The 16985-nt window shown below is 32.3% G+C and overlaps 1 protein-coding gene across 2 annotated transcripts in view; it reads left to right on the top strand.

Moving 5' to 3' along the window:
• Window positions 1-11814, top strand: part of LOC148617073 (uncharacterized) — a 31739-nt gene extending 19925 nt beyond the window's left edge. For both annotated transcript variants that reach the window (XM_088584373.1, XM_088584372.1), the window contains 7 exons: window positions 872-1156; window positions 3103-3198; window positions 3503-3521; window positions 4160-4236; window positions 4802-4817; window positions 6003-6085; window positions 9549-11814. In XM_088584373.1, the coding sequence (XP_088440499.1) occupies window positions 872-1156; window positions 3103-3198; window positions 3503-3521; window positions 4160-4236; window positions 4802-4817; window positions 6003-6085; window positions 9549-9583 (611 nt within the window). In that variant the 3' untranslated portion in view covers window positions 9584-11814. The remainder of the gene's footprint in view (window positions 1-871; window positions 1157-3102; window positions 3199-3502; window positions 3522-4159; window positions 4237-4801; window positions 4818-6002; window positions 6086-9548) is intronic.
• The last annotated feature ends 5171 nt before the right edge of the window (window positions 11815-16985 follow it).

Below are 16985 nucleotides of genomic sequence, written 5' to 3'. Positions count from 1 at the left end.
CAGAATTTTGTTTACGTTACATGATATGTGGAAAATATTCCCACCATCCGTGGAGAACAGTAATATTTCCGGTATCTGTACAGATTGATTTTAGAGGCCAAAACTGAAATGGATGTTGCTAGAGACGCCCTTCAGGGATAAAAGAATGTATTGCGAAGTGCTATAAAGTTATTGACCATTTTGATAGCGAGGAGAAAGGGGGTATGCTCATGGGGTTGGTATTTTGCGAAAAAAAAATGTAACATGCACATCTTTGTGTACAATCTTCTAAGTCTCCTTATAAGCTGTTAAAAATCTTTCCTTATCTTTTACTTATTAGCGAATTATTTGTAAGTCAATAATTGTCAAACTAAGCACTGAGTAATTATTGATGAGTATTCGTTAAGGAGATAGACCTTGGGTAAAGGACAGAACTCTGACAATTCATTGGAACGTTTGTATTTAGCATTTTACATTAATCTCGTGTAAGCATGAAAGTAACTTGGATTGATTTCATCATGTTTCAAATGAAAGGCTTTGGCAAAATTGGACATGATACAAACATATCACTGATTTCAAGAGTTATGTCCCTTATCCTAGATTACCTCTTCAAGTTTCCTTAGATATTTTTCACGAATAACACACTTAATGTCATATCATAGATATTCCCTAAAATGTTTATTTCGTTTTAAAATTTTTAGAAGGTTTATGTTTTTGCAATAAAGGAAAAGTTTTGGTTCATTAAAAATGTCTGTGAAGTTGATTAAGATACAATGTTTGCGATTTGTTCTCATGGGATGAGAAAAAATATTTGTTTATTTTTTGGAACAAATATACTGCACTGATGTACCATTTGTACTTTAATCTACTTTTTATTCATATAATATTGCAGGTACTCCGAAGCAAGTTATGTTTTCTAGACAGGATTTTGTTTCTATGATTGGAGCCGTCGAACATATAAACGTTACAATTGTAGCTAACCCTAAACCGTATATAGAATGGAATTGTCGGTCAAATGAATCATGGGAAGTAATCGAGCTTGGAAACAATAAATACATTGGACATTCACGGCTAACAATATCTGACAAGTGTTCTTATGGACAATACAGTGCGAAGATATGTAATAGTTTTGGCTGTATAGCAGAGATTATAACAATTAAGGCTGAAACCAATGAAGGTACCGCTAAATTTGAGCAGTTTAGTATTAAAACAGTTTAAACTTTGTCACAAATAGAACTGTTTGAATCATAAATTCATAAAAAAAACTTTTAAATGTCAATATACGAAGGTAATAGAATGAATCTTTGAACTCAATTTTCATTCCAAGTCACTATAAAATATATACATTTAGAGGTATTCATTCCACAAATAAAAGAGGTACATATTTCTTGATGTGAAACCAAGTTCCAGATATTAACGCTTCATTCGAAAAAAAAAGGAAAAATGCGTTTAAAATATTAATTCTTTTTGTAATAATACAAATCTAAACAGCATATGTCTTGATGTAATATTTTAGGTCCCACTCAATTAGATATTTTGTACAGCTGCGTTAGTTTCCTGTACTTTTCTTCAGTTCACATTTATACAAGTGTTGCGACAAAAAATAAGAAAATACCGCTAAATGCGAATAAAAAACCATGAAATTCAATGCATTCCAGATACGTTTTGATTGGATTTATAAGGAATAAACACTGTTTTTTGTCCAGTAATTATAAACTTTAAAAAAGCTGGAGCATTCACTCACAAATGTTAGTGATTTGTCCGATTTACCACATTGATAAACGTTGGAAAACAGTGTTTAATCCTATAATATACATGTATTCTAATTTATTTCTAGAGGACCTTTCAAAGGAATACTGTGACTTTAAAGACACCTGGTTTGTCAAAATCCCTCAATGATACAGTTATCTCAAACAAAGTCACTAGTTTTATTCATATCTTGATTGATATGAGTCAGGAAAGCAGTTTAATTGTTCAATATGTGATTATAATTTATATAAAGGTCGACCAAACTATAGCAACAAGCAAATGCTCCTACCTGCTATCAGTTTCAAAAAAGAAGAAAAATGGTGCAATTTTATCATTATATTTTATCAATGCATCTAGTGTACCAAGCACCGAACAGCGTCTGACGTTCCTGACGTCACTCTAGACGCTGCAGCCAGACCACTTAGAAAATGCAAGAATCTTGCAAGTCGGGATAAGATAAATGATTATACTCGACGTTATTCGATTGTCAAACGTTGTGTTATTTGAAAGTGTCGGAGAATTTCGAAAGGCCTGACCATGGCAAAATCGCAACATTCGTTGAATTCCAAGCAAAAAAGTTAAATAAAAGATTAGTATTTATTTAAAGGTTGGTGCATAAAATGAAGTATTACAGAAAAAAAATACTAAGATTACCAGTTCTAATTAAATTGAAGCAAAATATATTGCTATCCAATAATACGTTATTTCTGAATGATGACACCAGTTCATATAAAATCCAGCCACAGCATATGGTAAGGTTATTCATGGAGTAGAAAAAAAACATGGAATAAACGATGTTGCTTTTTTGGTCTATATATATGCTGTATCACAACAGTCCTTTCTCTATTAAAATCTGTACTGTTGAGAGAACTACATTTTAACGTCCCACTAAAATCAACCAAATCAAACCAAAACAACAAAGATAGCTCTTGCAAACTGCTATAATCTATAATCTATATAAATTGTATCTCAAAAGCGCAGCACCCAGATGAAAAACTAAGACTGGTTATGTGGTCTATAACTCTTTTCGAACAATAAATAACAGTGAATTTGGTTGGTTTTTGACTTACCTCCTGTTTGATTTTTATAGACTGCTACTTAACTAAATCATGCATCTGTCCATTGTTCCTCTTTAATTGTCATATAAAATACATTCATTTATCTCAATTAATAAATCAATGAAATGTGTATTGTTTGAATATCCTTCCATGAAACGAAAATTGACATATTTAAAACATTACTAAGGTTCTAGAGGTTAGAAAAAACGTCACATTAAATATTAGACATTTATAAGGTCAGTTTCCTGTCAATTTGTTTAAGCAATAATACGTATACTCTCTTCGTTTTTTTCTCTAATTTTGCTTTTTCTTACAGACGTTTCCAAATATTCCATGGAAGGAGGAGTTTTGTCTGCACTTGTTGCGATATTACTGATATCGAATGCCATCTTCATTTACAAGTTTTTGAAGGGTTCGTTTTGTTTTACTACAGAAATTTTAAAGAAATCAAATATTTAATTAATGTAGACAAAGAGAGGATGTAGAACTCGGTTCTGTACGAGAACATTTTTTTTTATACATTAACCATCATTTTTGTAGTTTTTGATAGTTTTTTTTTTGCCATTTGTCAGGGTATTTAAGCTTTAGAGATATATGGTGGGCTAATTTTAGATATGTTTTATATCTAAAACGATACCATTGTTTAAATGTGGAACAATTCTAATTGACTAGGTATATTCTTTAAATTTTGTCTCTTAATTTTGTTTGGAATATAGCCCGACGATCAGCACAGCAGTAAGTACAGTTTTTAATACTACACTTTCGACAGTCAAGCTATTCTAAAATAATACATACTTTAGGCACATGTGCCGTGATGGTCATATTCTATTAATATTCGACACAAGTAGCTTAAATATGATATGCCTATGAGTGAATTAAGATGATATTCTTTGTTTTAATGGCCAGAATTAACAGTAGATTGAAAATTTAAAAAATTGTCTAAGAGATCACATTTTTTTTTTTAAATTTCCAATATTCATGATAAAATATTGGTTCAACGGATCCATGCTTATATTTAATGAACTAAAAAGTCACTGCGGTCAGAAATGAGTATCCATACAATTAATCAATAAAAAGTCACTGCGGTCGTAAATGAGTATCCATACAATTAATCAATAAAAAGTCACTGCGGTCGTAAATGAGTATCCATATAATTAATCAATAAAAAGTCACTACGGTCATAAATAAGTATCCATACAATTAATCAATAAGAAGTCACTGCGGTCAGAAATGAGTATCCATACAATTAATCAGCTAAAAAGTCACTGCGGTCAAAAATAAGTATACATTCATTTAATCAACTAAAATAAGTAAACAATTGATATTATTTTCATTATTTTTCGAGAACAGTTTATTTGCCTTTATATTGTAAGCTCTACAGTGACGTATGTTCCTGATAAAATAGAGACCACACAGGCCGAACATGCGAATGTTGAGGGTGACATACAAGGTAATTCACTTTTAACCAAGGTGTTCTTAAACATAAGAATGAATTTTATAAACTAAAACGATATTAATCGATTAAGCATGTTTTTTTATTTGGTTGTTTTGGACTATTTGTTCAAAAAGTTATCCGCTATAGATTGTACTAAATTTATCAAGTAAATAACTTAAGCCCAGTGTATAAGTATTTTGAATACCTTGGTCCTGGTAAATTGTATTGCTTCAAAGGGGCAATTATTGTTTTGTTGTGTTAAAAACTACCAGTATAACTACTGTCCCAATTTTCATTACGATATATGCTACCTATTGATCTTGTAATAGTGCCTCTCCAATTAAAGAGGTGATGTTATAACTACTTGTCTTTATATCATAGAAAGAAATTTTTCATAGCATATTGTTATATCTTATTTATAGTGACATTCGTGAATAATTTGTATCATCGAGGTCATTGGTAACAATGACACACATTGCTTTGTCAAGACTATCTAAGGTACATAATATCTTACTCTTACTCACTGAAGTGTAATGATATTAGACAACACTTTTTACTACATCTTTTCTTTTCATTTCAGGACGAGAAGAAAAAGAGTATGATTTTAAAATTTTAGTTTACTTTGTAATGAAATTGTTTGTTGAAATAAGTTTTGAAAAGCGAGAGGTATATAGTGATAATGATGTACATCCGTCCGTCCGTACTTCCTTTGGTCTATTTTTCCGTCCTCTGTTTTAATCCGCAGCTCCACTGAAATAGCTTAATGGGATTGTATAAATCCTTTATAGATTCTTTCTTACATAATGTCATTGCGCGCCTTCTATTTTGTCTTCAATCCGAATGACTTTTTTACCTGATGGTAATTATCGACTTTGTCATTTGTCAACCAAGGGAGACCCTTTTCTATTCCAGAATTCCTCTGAAACTGCTGAATGGAATTCGATTGAACCTCAACCTTCACATATTCTTTATAAAGTAATGCCAATGTTCACCTCCTATTTTGTTTCCCATATGAATGCTTAAATCACTTATGTGGTATCCTATATGTTTTTTGAAGAGGGAAACTGGAGTATCACCGAGTGAGCTTTACTTATATCTTTTGTAGCTATAATTGATATTTGTGTATCAATCAGATAAACTTGTAGTCGTAAAGTTGAAAGGAAGATGTTGATTTAATTGATCGCAATGGAAAGTTCATGTAATATAGTCACTTTGTGTTGATTTTTATTGTGTTATAAATGATTCAGTCGGTGCCAGGTCGACCTTTACATAGATGTTACGAGGATGAATGTGTTGGTTCGCTATGAATATATAACTGGTTCATGCAAAACTAAGGCAGTTGGGGGCTTCTTTTTGATTTCCTGAGTCATCCATTTAAAAAAAAATATTTTACTAATTTACATACATTTGATATAAACATTTGAACAAATTCAGTGTGGTAAATGTACTATGTGCCACCCGAATCATAGGAACTGCCTGGTTTTTGCATGGGCAGTCTTACTGCTATAACCTTGGTTCCCTTCATTACTCTTTTAAAAGTTTAACTTTAAATTTAAGTGTCGATTGTAGAAATGCCTACACCACAAGTATTTGTCCAACCTATTTAGGAGACATATTTCTAAAATGTTAAATTTACATTGGTTAATCACATTTATGTCAACAATGATAACCATTAAAATGTAATCCACAAGCATTCGAGCAAGTTTGAACATGATTAATATAACTATGTTAGCAAACAAATGTTAATTGCTACAAATGAAAATGTTTTATTCTCATTCTAGCAATGGTTCCAATTACGAAGCATTGGGATGCAAAGAAAAACCAAATGTTTATGACATAATGCAAAAAACAGAGACAGCTGAAGGTTAACGTTGTATTTATCATTTGCATACTAGATAGTGTATGATTTAAAACTACTATATAATTTTCTTTACCATTTCGACTAACTAATTTTAAATAACACTATAACAATAAAGTTGAAAATGATAGCAATTTCCGTATACCCGTCACACCCTTCATTTCGTGCATTATAAAGCTAGGTCATCGTTGCTTTCAGCAGATAATTCGACTTTCTTTGTGGAAACAAAACACTAAAATTCCCCCAAAAAACTTTCGCAACACAGTGTTAGCCAATCATTTGCACGATATGAGTGACGCCGACCATCAGCTGACTGTTCCTATACTTGGTTTAATTTTCATTTTCGTGCTAACATATATACCGAATACTTTTACACCCGGTTTGCACTCATATGTGGTATCTGTAATACATGACGGGCAGAGGGGTTTCTTAACGCCCATGGCTATCATTTGGGGTATCCCACGGACGGTGTAAAGCATTGAAGCGTTTACACAGTCCCCGGAAATAGTAATACGCGTGAATATGGGTCATGGTGTAATTCGGGGAAATAAGTTGTCATGTGACCACGTTCATTCATTTAATGCATTATCAGGTGATTTAATGTCGATCCGTGATCTAGTGATCCAATTAGTAATCTGTACGCTATATATTGTATAGCCCACAGCATTTGCTGAATCTTTGACACAGCAAAATACTTTTTGGAATAAAATGAACACTTCCAAATGCATGTAAGGCAGAAAGGCAGGTCAAGTTAATAGTCCACGCCAGTCAATTGATAAGAAATTTCCTAGGCAGAAAAAAAAATGTTATTTTTCCGATCACCATTTCCATTTGTCGATCGGTAACTAGGGATTTGTGTTTATTTATTTTTGTTTAAATGGAAAAAGTTATAGTGACACCAAACTTAGAATACAATGAACCAGATATGCAAAAAACTAATAGACTTAGTCCACGGCGTAACCCCTTTTGGGGTTCGGCGCTGAAGATTTTTTTTGTTATGACAGTGGTGGTCAAAACAAAAACAAAATTTAATTAAAGTGCCGAATCCCAAAAGGGATTATCTACGACCAAGAGCACACTCACGGCATGTGTGTTTACAATCGAATCTAAATATAAACAACCAATATTTCTCTTTGTTTTTCCATCTAGGATAGAAAAGAAACATATATATGGCGTTCTACTTTTTTTTCTGAAAGACAATCAGCAGACTGTAATATAGATATATTTTTTTCAAAATTACAAATGCAAACTTTTGGGAAGGGAGTCCGAAGGAGGGTCGGTAGTGTGTCCGGAAATATAACATATTGTTAGATCTAATAGGATGGTCTGTTTATTACTCCAGAGGTGCTAGAGGTTGACTAGAAAGCTATTTTGTTGCAAAACACATGACATTGAGGAATCTATTGAGTTTGGGTAGTCCAATTATCTGCCTATTACTGTAACACGAAGTTTCAGGGACTCTACATTATACATATAGACATTATGTAAACGTAAAAGTACAGTGTACATGTAAGTACATTTCCGAGGAGCTCCGACGATTTTTAGTTTTTCTATATGTGTATATGTCAGAGTGCATTTACTGATAACTCTTAATATGATTTTTACTTAAAACATTTTTTATTTATGACTTCATGCCAATAAAGTAATGTTATAGAATAAAATTCTAGTCACATTCATACTTAAACATTTGTTAAAAGGGGGAGGGATTATTAAGTATCAAGGCATTAATACTACACACATAAAAATAACAAAGTTATAGAAATAGAAATTCTAAAGTTAATGACAGTGTTGTGAAGTACTGAATGGACATGTATACACGTTATGTTGGGTCTGAAACCAAATAATCTGGCAGTGCCTCATGATATATTTTATACAACTGCAAAACAAGTCCTATAGTATACATGTATGAAGCATTTGTCAGGCTATTTAGAAGTTGATCCCCGTGCAGGTCCGGGTGTTAAAAGAATAAGCCTGCAGCAGCGCTAAGCTTGTCGTAAAAGGCGACTTAATAGTGCTCAAAACCCTAGCCGGGGGCTAGGGCGCTCTGCCCTCAGAGCAACTGGGTTGTGTGCCCCAGATGGTGGAATGGGGTACCCCTGGTGTGTTACATGCTGGGGTTGTCAGGCTATAATACGGATAACCTGACCGCAAACCATAGTGGTGCATCGTGTTGGGAAAGATGCCACGTTCCTTGCACGTTAAAGAACCCTACTGTGATATTCTCCCGGAGTAGGACCCATAGGGCTCCGTCACAGGAGGCTAAATTGCCCGACCCTACCCACCTCTCTCTATTTCCAGTGGCAATCAAAATTTGTCGACCCCATAGACCTTGTGTCCCATCCCTATTTCATTTCATCATCATTTCATGTTCTTTTTATCATCAATTTCATGTTCATCGTCTGAATATAGCTGAAATATTGCTCTCGGACGTTAAATCCCAACAAACAAACAAACATTTAGAAGTTGAAAAAAAAAGTTTGATTCAAGATTTAGTTGAAATATTGATTTTGAAGTGTTAACTATGAGCCAGTATCGATAGATTAAGCCTTAACGTCCTTCATATAGTATAAACCGGTACTATAGTTTTATTTCATAGGAATTTTGAATGTTTTCTGTTGAGTACATGACTGCAAGTGGGAAAACTTCACTATTTGCAGTTTTATTCTCTTTTGATAGAGAACTGTTTTTAACATCGAACACAAATCAAAAGTAACAAAATGCGTATTGTTTATTTTATTACTAATTTAAGTTGACTGTGAATTTCTCTTCTGAACGAGATAGGTTATTGTCCATAAAATAACTTATTACTGTGATGTTATTAACGCCGATCGGTTTGCAGTTGCGAATTCAACATAATTCCAAACTAGACAACGCTTTGATGAATGAACATAATTTGATTTTAACTGAAGCCGAAAAAAAATTAACGCAAAAGGTTAATATTTAATATTTTACCTAGTTATGATAACAAAAATTCGGGAAGTTTACGTTCCATGAATGTGGTAAATGAACAAGTACAAACTGCACAAAAGTTTGTTCTGGAAGCATAACTTAGTCAATGATTAAAATATTCCTTTAAAGAGTTATCAAGAGAACCAAGGTTATAGCGGTAATCAAAAGAATTTAATTTAGGGACAAAGACCAGACATCGGAAACAGACATACACAACAAGGAACATAAAGTAACTAAAATCGTACATACAAAGTAACAAAAGCAAATGAGCAACTCAGACTCCACTGAAAACCGGGAGCATGGACCAGGTGCACCGGTAGGGTAAGCTTTTCTAGAAGAAACACCCACCGAGTTGTTCATAAAAAGTCATGTCCGGGGTATACGAAAGAGGAAAGGAAAACTATGACACGTTGAACAATTCAGTTTTCATTTTAGCTAATTGTTATGAAAACAATCCTTAAATATATAAAATGCACCGGTTTTGTGTGCCCTAAATAAACATTCTCTTTCTATGTTCCAGAGCCCGAGGTAACAGTGTATTTTGACGTTAATTAAAAAAAATGTAGAGATGTGATTGTCCAACTATGGTTGCAGTGTTTGTTTTGTATGAATACAACTACATGGTGATTTGACTGTCCGGCTGATTGTGATTACGCGATTGCACTTTGAACTATGAAAGTCTGGTAATTTTGCATGCGCCTTGACCTTCATTGTTATGAGAAAAGATTTAGATGCTTTATGAGATATATAAAATTTGTTTTTTCCTGTATTTCCAATTAGTGTTGTTGCAACTGTTTTAAAGTTTTTGTATGATTGTTTAGTATAAGTGTTTGTAAGAATCAGGCAAAATCAGGAACATGCATGTCAAAACTTCACTGATCTGACAATGTAATATTACTCAAGGATACCCTCCCTATTTCAAAAGACCATTGTTTTATCTCTGTATCACTGGCTATGCTAAAAAAATTATTAGAATGTTAGAAAAATGAGTTTCTTTATAGAGATATCTGCCCCAGAAATGTTTATTCTAGTGCATTTCAATGAAATTGTAACTCAATGGTACAGCATGATATCGAATATCGATATCTTTATTGGTGCAAATAGTCAAATTAGATTATCAAAATGATTGTTTTTTATACCATGTTTCACCCACTGCCTGATTCTTACAAAGACTAACACTTAAGCATGTATAAGGGTTTTGTTGTTTTTGTCTTTTGTTTAAAGTTTTTGAGGTAAAAAAGAGTGTCGTGTTTTTATTTGATTTATATCACTTTTCTTGCTTTGTTGCTTACAAATGTAAATAGCCTTTAGATAACAGATGCCATTTTACCAAACTGCTATATGTAATAACGTCATATATATCTGTGACAACTGAAAAACAAACATGGCAAGCATGTATTATACCACAATAGATACAAGTAAGCTATCGAAAGAACAATAATGATTAATTGTGAAAATAACGTCCTTGTTTAAATTCAAATATCATATACATGTCATTTATGAGCGACTCTGCGGTTTAAAAAAAATAAAATAACGGAGGACGTATGCCCTACCAGTTCACCCATTCCATGCTCCCAGTTCAAAGCGGGGTTATGGTCGGCTCTTTTTCTTTTGTTTTTTTCTACGCCTCAGTTTGGTTATTTCATGCTATTTGTTGTTTGTGTCAATTTTCACTGCCCAATAGTTATTTTTTGATAATTGTTTTTGATTGCCGTTCGAATTTGTGATTCTGTGTATATGTTATTATCTACAAATGTATTATTATATTTAGGTTAGATATTCGTCTTCATTTTCCAAGGATGAATTGACTTTTTTCTTCTTTGTTAAAATATGATGAAACTTTGAAATAATTTTATATCATGTATATTACCTGGAGCTTGCCTATCAGTTCGGTAAGTATATTATTGCCTTTCAAGTATTCATTAATTCCAGATGCTATGATACATTGGCCATAATAAATTGAGGTTTAACAGAGTAATCAAGGAAGCCAAGATTCTAGCGGAAATCAAAAGAATATTGCATGAATTGCAATTACATGTATAATGATAATTGTCGTCCTTGTTGAGTTCAATTATAAACAAGAAAATCCATCGTTAGTATAAACATAACATCATCATAAAGTAAAGCATAAACAAACAAAAAAATACAGTCTGATGAAACACATATAAAAAAACATAATTAACAAATTTTGTTACTTAAAATATTGTGTGTGCTTAATATTATTAATTTTTGTTTGGCATTCTAGTTATTCCTAAGTGACTGTCCATTTTAAAAGCAGGCAAATCCTATTGTATGGGTGTCACAGCATATATATCCATAGATTTGTTTGTCCCAATATAATGTTGATATCATATGGATTTTGTTTAATCGACATTGATGGCTCAGAAAACGATCGAAAAGCTTCCTAGCAAGGTAGCCTTACATTACAAACAAACAAAGTGTTTCTCTCTTTTTAAAGAAATTAATTTCAATGTATGTTGAATCACTCATGTCTGTTTAATCGTATTATTGAATCAAAAACTATCATTCAACTTTGAGAAAGGAGACATTCATGATATGAAATTTTTAAAACAGGTTTGCTATGTGCCACATACTGCCTGTTTTTTTTTCATGGACATCGCTTTTTTTATTTTTGTTTTGTTAATAAAACTATTTGTTTTTTTAATTATTGTTTTTTTTATTCCCAACAATACGCAATAGAGACAAATCGTGTTCAAATTAACATGTCATACCATATTGTTTGGCAATTTTATGATGGTGGTGCAGATTTAAATCTTGAAGTCATATGACTGCTATTTTCTTTGTTATCATATACTGCGATTTATGCCTTTGCACAGGTAAACTGAATATTCCACATTGTATAGACCTATATATCCTTATTACAACACCTTTAGGAAGGTAACAAGATAACAATAGGTAGATACACACACACACACACACACACACACACACACACACACACACTGTATCGTTTATTTTATTTATACATCAATGTTATCATTTTATTTTGTCTTTAGAAGACCCTATCTATAGTGTCAACATACACTGACATGTTAGCACATGGTCCTAAAATAAATAACTTACTGCTGAACAATTTCAAGTCTTTTTTATTTCCTTGCAATATCTGGAACCAGTATGTATTTTTCTTAAATGTTAATATTTGCATGTTTCTTATTTGCTGTGATCTAAAAAGCAATAATACTTAATAATAAAAAAAACACATTACTGTATATACTAAAACTCTGCATATCACAATATATATGTATCCATTCAAGGCAAAAAATAAACAAAACAAAACATACACAGAAAACCGCCAAGAAAACCGAAGCCAATAAATCCCAATTTACGGTAGAGCAAAACTTCCTGTTTTCTACTACAGAAAACCCGAATCGATTATGATAATTTTTTTTTACATTGCTTTTTATACAACATTTAAGTTTCCTTAAGAATAACCTATCAAGTATCTTTTTACTACAGAAGAGACTTCCATAGATTTCATTAGTCTGTGTATGGAACTGTCATGTTTGTAAAATGTCAATTTCAGGCAGGTGTGTTCTTATATCATTTAATAGTAGTATTTTTCTTGCAGTAAATAAAGTTAAAAAAAACCAAAACATTCAAACATGTTAAAACTGGAATTAAAGCATATATCTTACATACTTTATATATAACTACAAACGTGTAAAATGTATAATATTATAAATACCAAGGGTGACTGAAAGATATTTCTGTTCTTTCGATTATATAAATGACCGATTTGATTTTGTAAAACACATACAAATGTATTTGCATATCAGGAAGTATTAATTGACCACTGTCGCGATAATCCAATTGTTTACAAGTTAATGAACATTTCTATATTGTAAATATAACACAGCTATCAAAATAACTCAAACGTCAAAATTTAACAAACTTACTCTACTGGTCACACGTTCAGTATTGGTATCGTAACACCCTTGAAACATATCAGAATTTTAGAGAAAATGGTGGTTGTGTTTGTTTATTCAACGGCTCATAGTTTCCTTTCCTCGTTTGTCTACCCCGGACTTTTTATGAGCAACTCGGTGGATGTTTCTAGAAAAAAACAGAGGGCGCTAACCCTATCCGTGCACCTGGTCCATGCTCCCAGTTTTTAGTGGTCCGAGTTGCTCATTTGCTTTTGTTACTTTGTATGTATGTATTTAGTTACTTTATGTTCTTTGTTGTTTATGTCTGTTTTCAGGGTCTGGTCTTTGTCCCTGGATTACATTCTTTTGATTACCGCTGTAACATTGGTTCCCTTGATTACTTTTTCTTATTTTTCTTACACAACTTGAAGCAGCAAATTATTCAGCACAAATATGGACACAAGAGAAGGCTAATTCTCTGAATTCACTGTTTGGAAAGCTTAGAAATCTCCTGAAAGATATTCATCATCTGAACTTCTTCCACTAAGATTCATGCATACAAAAACCAAAAATGGAAAACAAATAAATAAATACATCTTTTTTAATAAAAGGAATCGTTTATCCCTCGTGCACATCATTCAAGATCCAAGATTACTTATTATGAAACATTTGTTGACTGGTTATATAGTGTAAAAATTCTGGCAGGAAGTTTTCCTGTACCTTTTTTCCGTAGTAGAACATAACCAAAATTTAAGTGCTAATATCTCCAATGGGCAACTTTCATGTGCACTTTTATTTCTTAATACATGTAATGCAGTTTCTACAGGGCTTACAGAAACTATTTTCCATAAAAATATCTGGTATTAAGGAATGCATGAATCACCCTACATTAGCATAGATCTACCTGGTTTTATGGCAGTGCTGTACTTAAATCCTTGACAGTCCTAAATTTGTAATATATAATACCTGATGATTTCCACGATAAAGTGGTTACAATGTATTCTTCATACTACAGTGGCCGATCCAGGGGGCCCCGGGGACCCCACCCCCTTTTAGAAAATTGCAAGTTTTAAAAATTGTTCAAGATACCCTCAGAATACAGGATTTGAGGTTTAATATTTAAAAATTTTCTTAGGAGGGGGGGCATGCCTCAAAACACTCCTAGCAAATTTGGATCACTTTGTGATCCTCACCAGTGATTCTGTCAAGAATTTGTTTTGGGGGCACACCCTTACCTAAAACCCCGGATCTGCCACTGTACTACAATGAAAAATCGATCAAGATTGGAAAATATAAACAAGCGCCTAACTGATAGATCAAGCAGAAAAGGAATTAGACAATTAACTTAGCAGATATACCATTTTGAAAACACACAATTTTCGATTGAAATATACCAAATTTCACAATTTTTTTTATTACATTTTCAAGTTTGGAATATTGTCTATCATCATGCATGCAGAAAAGTGTTAACAAAGAGTTTGTGTAAACATATTCCAAGACATTTTGAGTGAGTTTCATTACAAGTGACACCAAGTTTAATACCTTTATCAATAAGGAACTTCATTAATCTGAACAAAAGTTTTTTTCTGATGTTCTTTCTCAGGAATGTCAGCGTCTTTCAAAACATTTTAAAGGCCTCTATAAAAAAATTTGCGAATGCCATTTTTCTTTGGCTTAAGGGTCATCACACAAGTTGCCTTTGTAAAACAAACTCCTGCCAGGGCGGGGTCTGCTGCGTTACATGATTTAATTTCCAAAGGGGCTATTGCATAGCGTTCTGATTTTAACAAGTCTAGCATGGCAATAATGCCTGGTTCTTCTTTTATTAGGGTGTTCCGAAACCTTAGAAATAGTTCGTCGTCTAGTTTTCCCCTTTTCGTGGTCTCCTGCTCCACGAAATTAGCCAGGGGAGTTCATAGATAGGGGAACCTAAGTCGCCTCAGATGTTAATGAAATATGGCGTACATCATCGGAACCTCTCTAATTATTGCCATCTATTTCCGAGAAAAATTAAGTGAACAAGAACAGTTCCGGATTGTTTTTATTGGTTCAGATAACTTACTACGATAGATAATTTGCATACTGACTGATTGAATATTCAAAGATAAAGCTCACTTTTTTGTTATTCAAATAGACATGTAATGTACACACATGCTTAAAATAAGTGCCAACGCACTACGTGAATTTGTGTGCGGACTTATAAGCAATGTGGACGGAGTTACCTGCCTGTCTCTTTGCGCATTGTTTATATGAATAATATTTGTGTTAATTATGTACATTTAAATTGAGATGCTTATTTATATGGACATTATTTTAAGATTTTTTATGTTTGGATTTGTTTTGATTCTGATATCATAATGTATTATTATCATATATGAAATTTAATAAAAGAAATGACACCGTTTAAAATGCTCTCATTTAATTTGATGTCATGGTAAATATCTATTCAACTTTATACTCAATACTACTTTTTGCCTTTTCAATATGTTTAGTCATATATGAGAGGACTGATGATTTTCAGTCTTGATATTGCATGCTTCCTCCTGGAGAATTAATCGTTTTCATGTGGTAGAAGACTGCTGTAAGTAATAAACTGGTTGGTTGTGCAAAATTTGTGTTCACAGCACAGAGTTATATATAAATCCTTGTTCACAGTAATGGTTAAGTTTAAATTTAAAAGTATGGTTTAATTGGACTGTCCATTGTGTTGGCTTAATGTGTAAACACAAGTGGAAAAAAAAGAGATAGACACCTTAATACATACTGTATATGCATGCACAAATGTATATAGTAAATGTACTCAATATCAGAATAAGAAAATGTCCACTGCGCTTTGCCACATATAAGAAACAAGAACATACTTAATGGTTTCAATTTTCTTTTATTATACATGTACAATGTATCACATTTTACCACAGTATGTCTTATAGCAGATACTGAAAACTTTTACAACTGTATTGTTTTACATTTTTATATTAAGTGTCAGTCTTGGACAGATACTTTCCCCTGGAAATAGGTAAATACATAAAATATTTAATCTGCGCCTTCCTCATGCTCAAAATATAATGTGTTGATTCTCCCATAGTAAACATTTACTGAATTTAAGTCATTGTGTGTCCAATATGCTGTTGAAATGGGTCAAATCATTTGAATAATTTACATGCAAGTCATGTTTCCTTCTGCTTCATATACATGTGCATTGTCTATTAATTCAATTCACACTGCTTAGGATGCTGAAAATTAAAACAAACCAGTATCAATATACATGTAATACATATAAAAATTGAAAGCTTTTCATAATTGTAAGCTTATAATATCTATATAAGATTATAAATTGCATGTACAATGTACTTGTACTATTTTGTTAAGACCTGATTGAAAAGGATGGTAACAGCTGTAATACCGCACTTGATTGTGTTTTATAATGCAACTTCAGTATGTATTCAATACATTGTTAAGTAGAATATATATATGTTTAATGACAGTTCCCTGGTGGACTCATGTCATATTTAGCAATGAGTAGGTTCGATTCCTCTTGTTCTGTAAATCATTGTAAAATTGAATGGTTAAATGAAATAAATTAAAATAAAAGAGGAAAAACCATTTGATCTCTTTGGGAAGAGCTACATTAATAAACTCTATCCTGCGTTACTATTTTGTGAAAAAAAGGTCCTGCCTTTATTATTTTAACAATTTTATAAGGACAATCATTGATCCGGTTTTTTTTTTTGTTTCATAAAGTGAATATTTCAATGTTTCTTTTTTATTTCATTTTAAGCATACCTCCCCCCACCAAAAAAAAAAAACAAAACAAAACACACATACACACACATACACATACATGTAAAGTGCAAATGATACAATGTAGTTCTGACTTACTGTTGTCTGTTATTTTTTGGTTTGTAGTTTCTAAGCATCTTTTTAATACTGTAATTAAGACAACTTGACTGGTAATGTGTTTGAAATAAATGTACATTTTGTAAACGAAGGTTAATTTCTTAATACTGCCTTTCATGATTAAATTTCTACCTTAGTAACTGCATCAATATTACGCAAATTAATATCGTTGA

Source organism: Perna viridis, chromosome 5 (assembly GCF_037379345.1).
Source record: "Perna viridis isolate PV_CMFRI_1.1 ecotype Kerala chromosome 5, ASM3737934v1, whole genome shotgun sequence".
Taxonomy (NCBI): Eukaryota; Metazoa; Mollusca; class Bivalvia; order Mytilida; family Mytilidae; genus Perna; species Perna viridis.
This window is presented reverse-complemented; position numbering and strand designations above follow the sequence as displayed.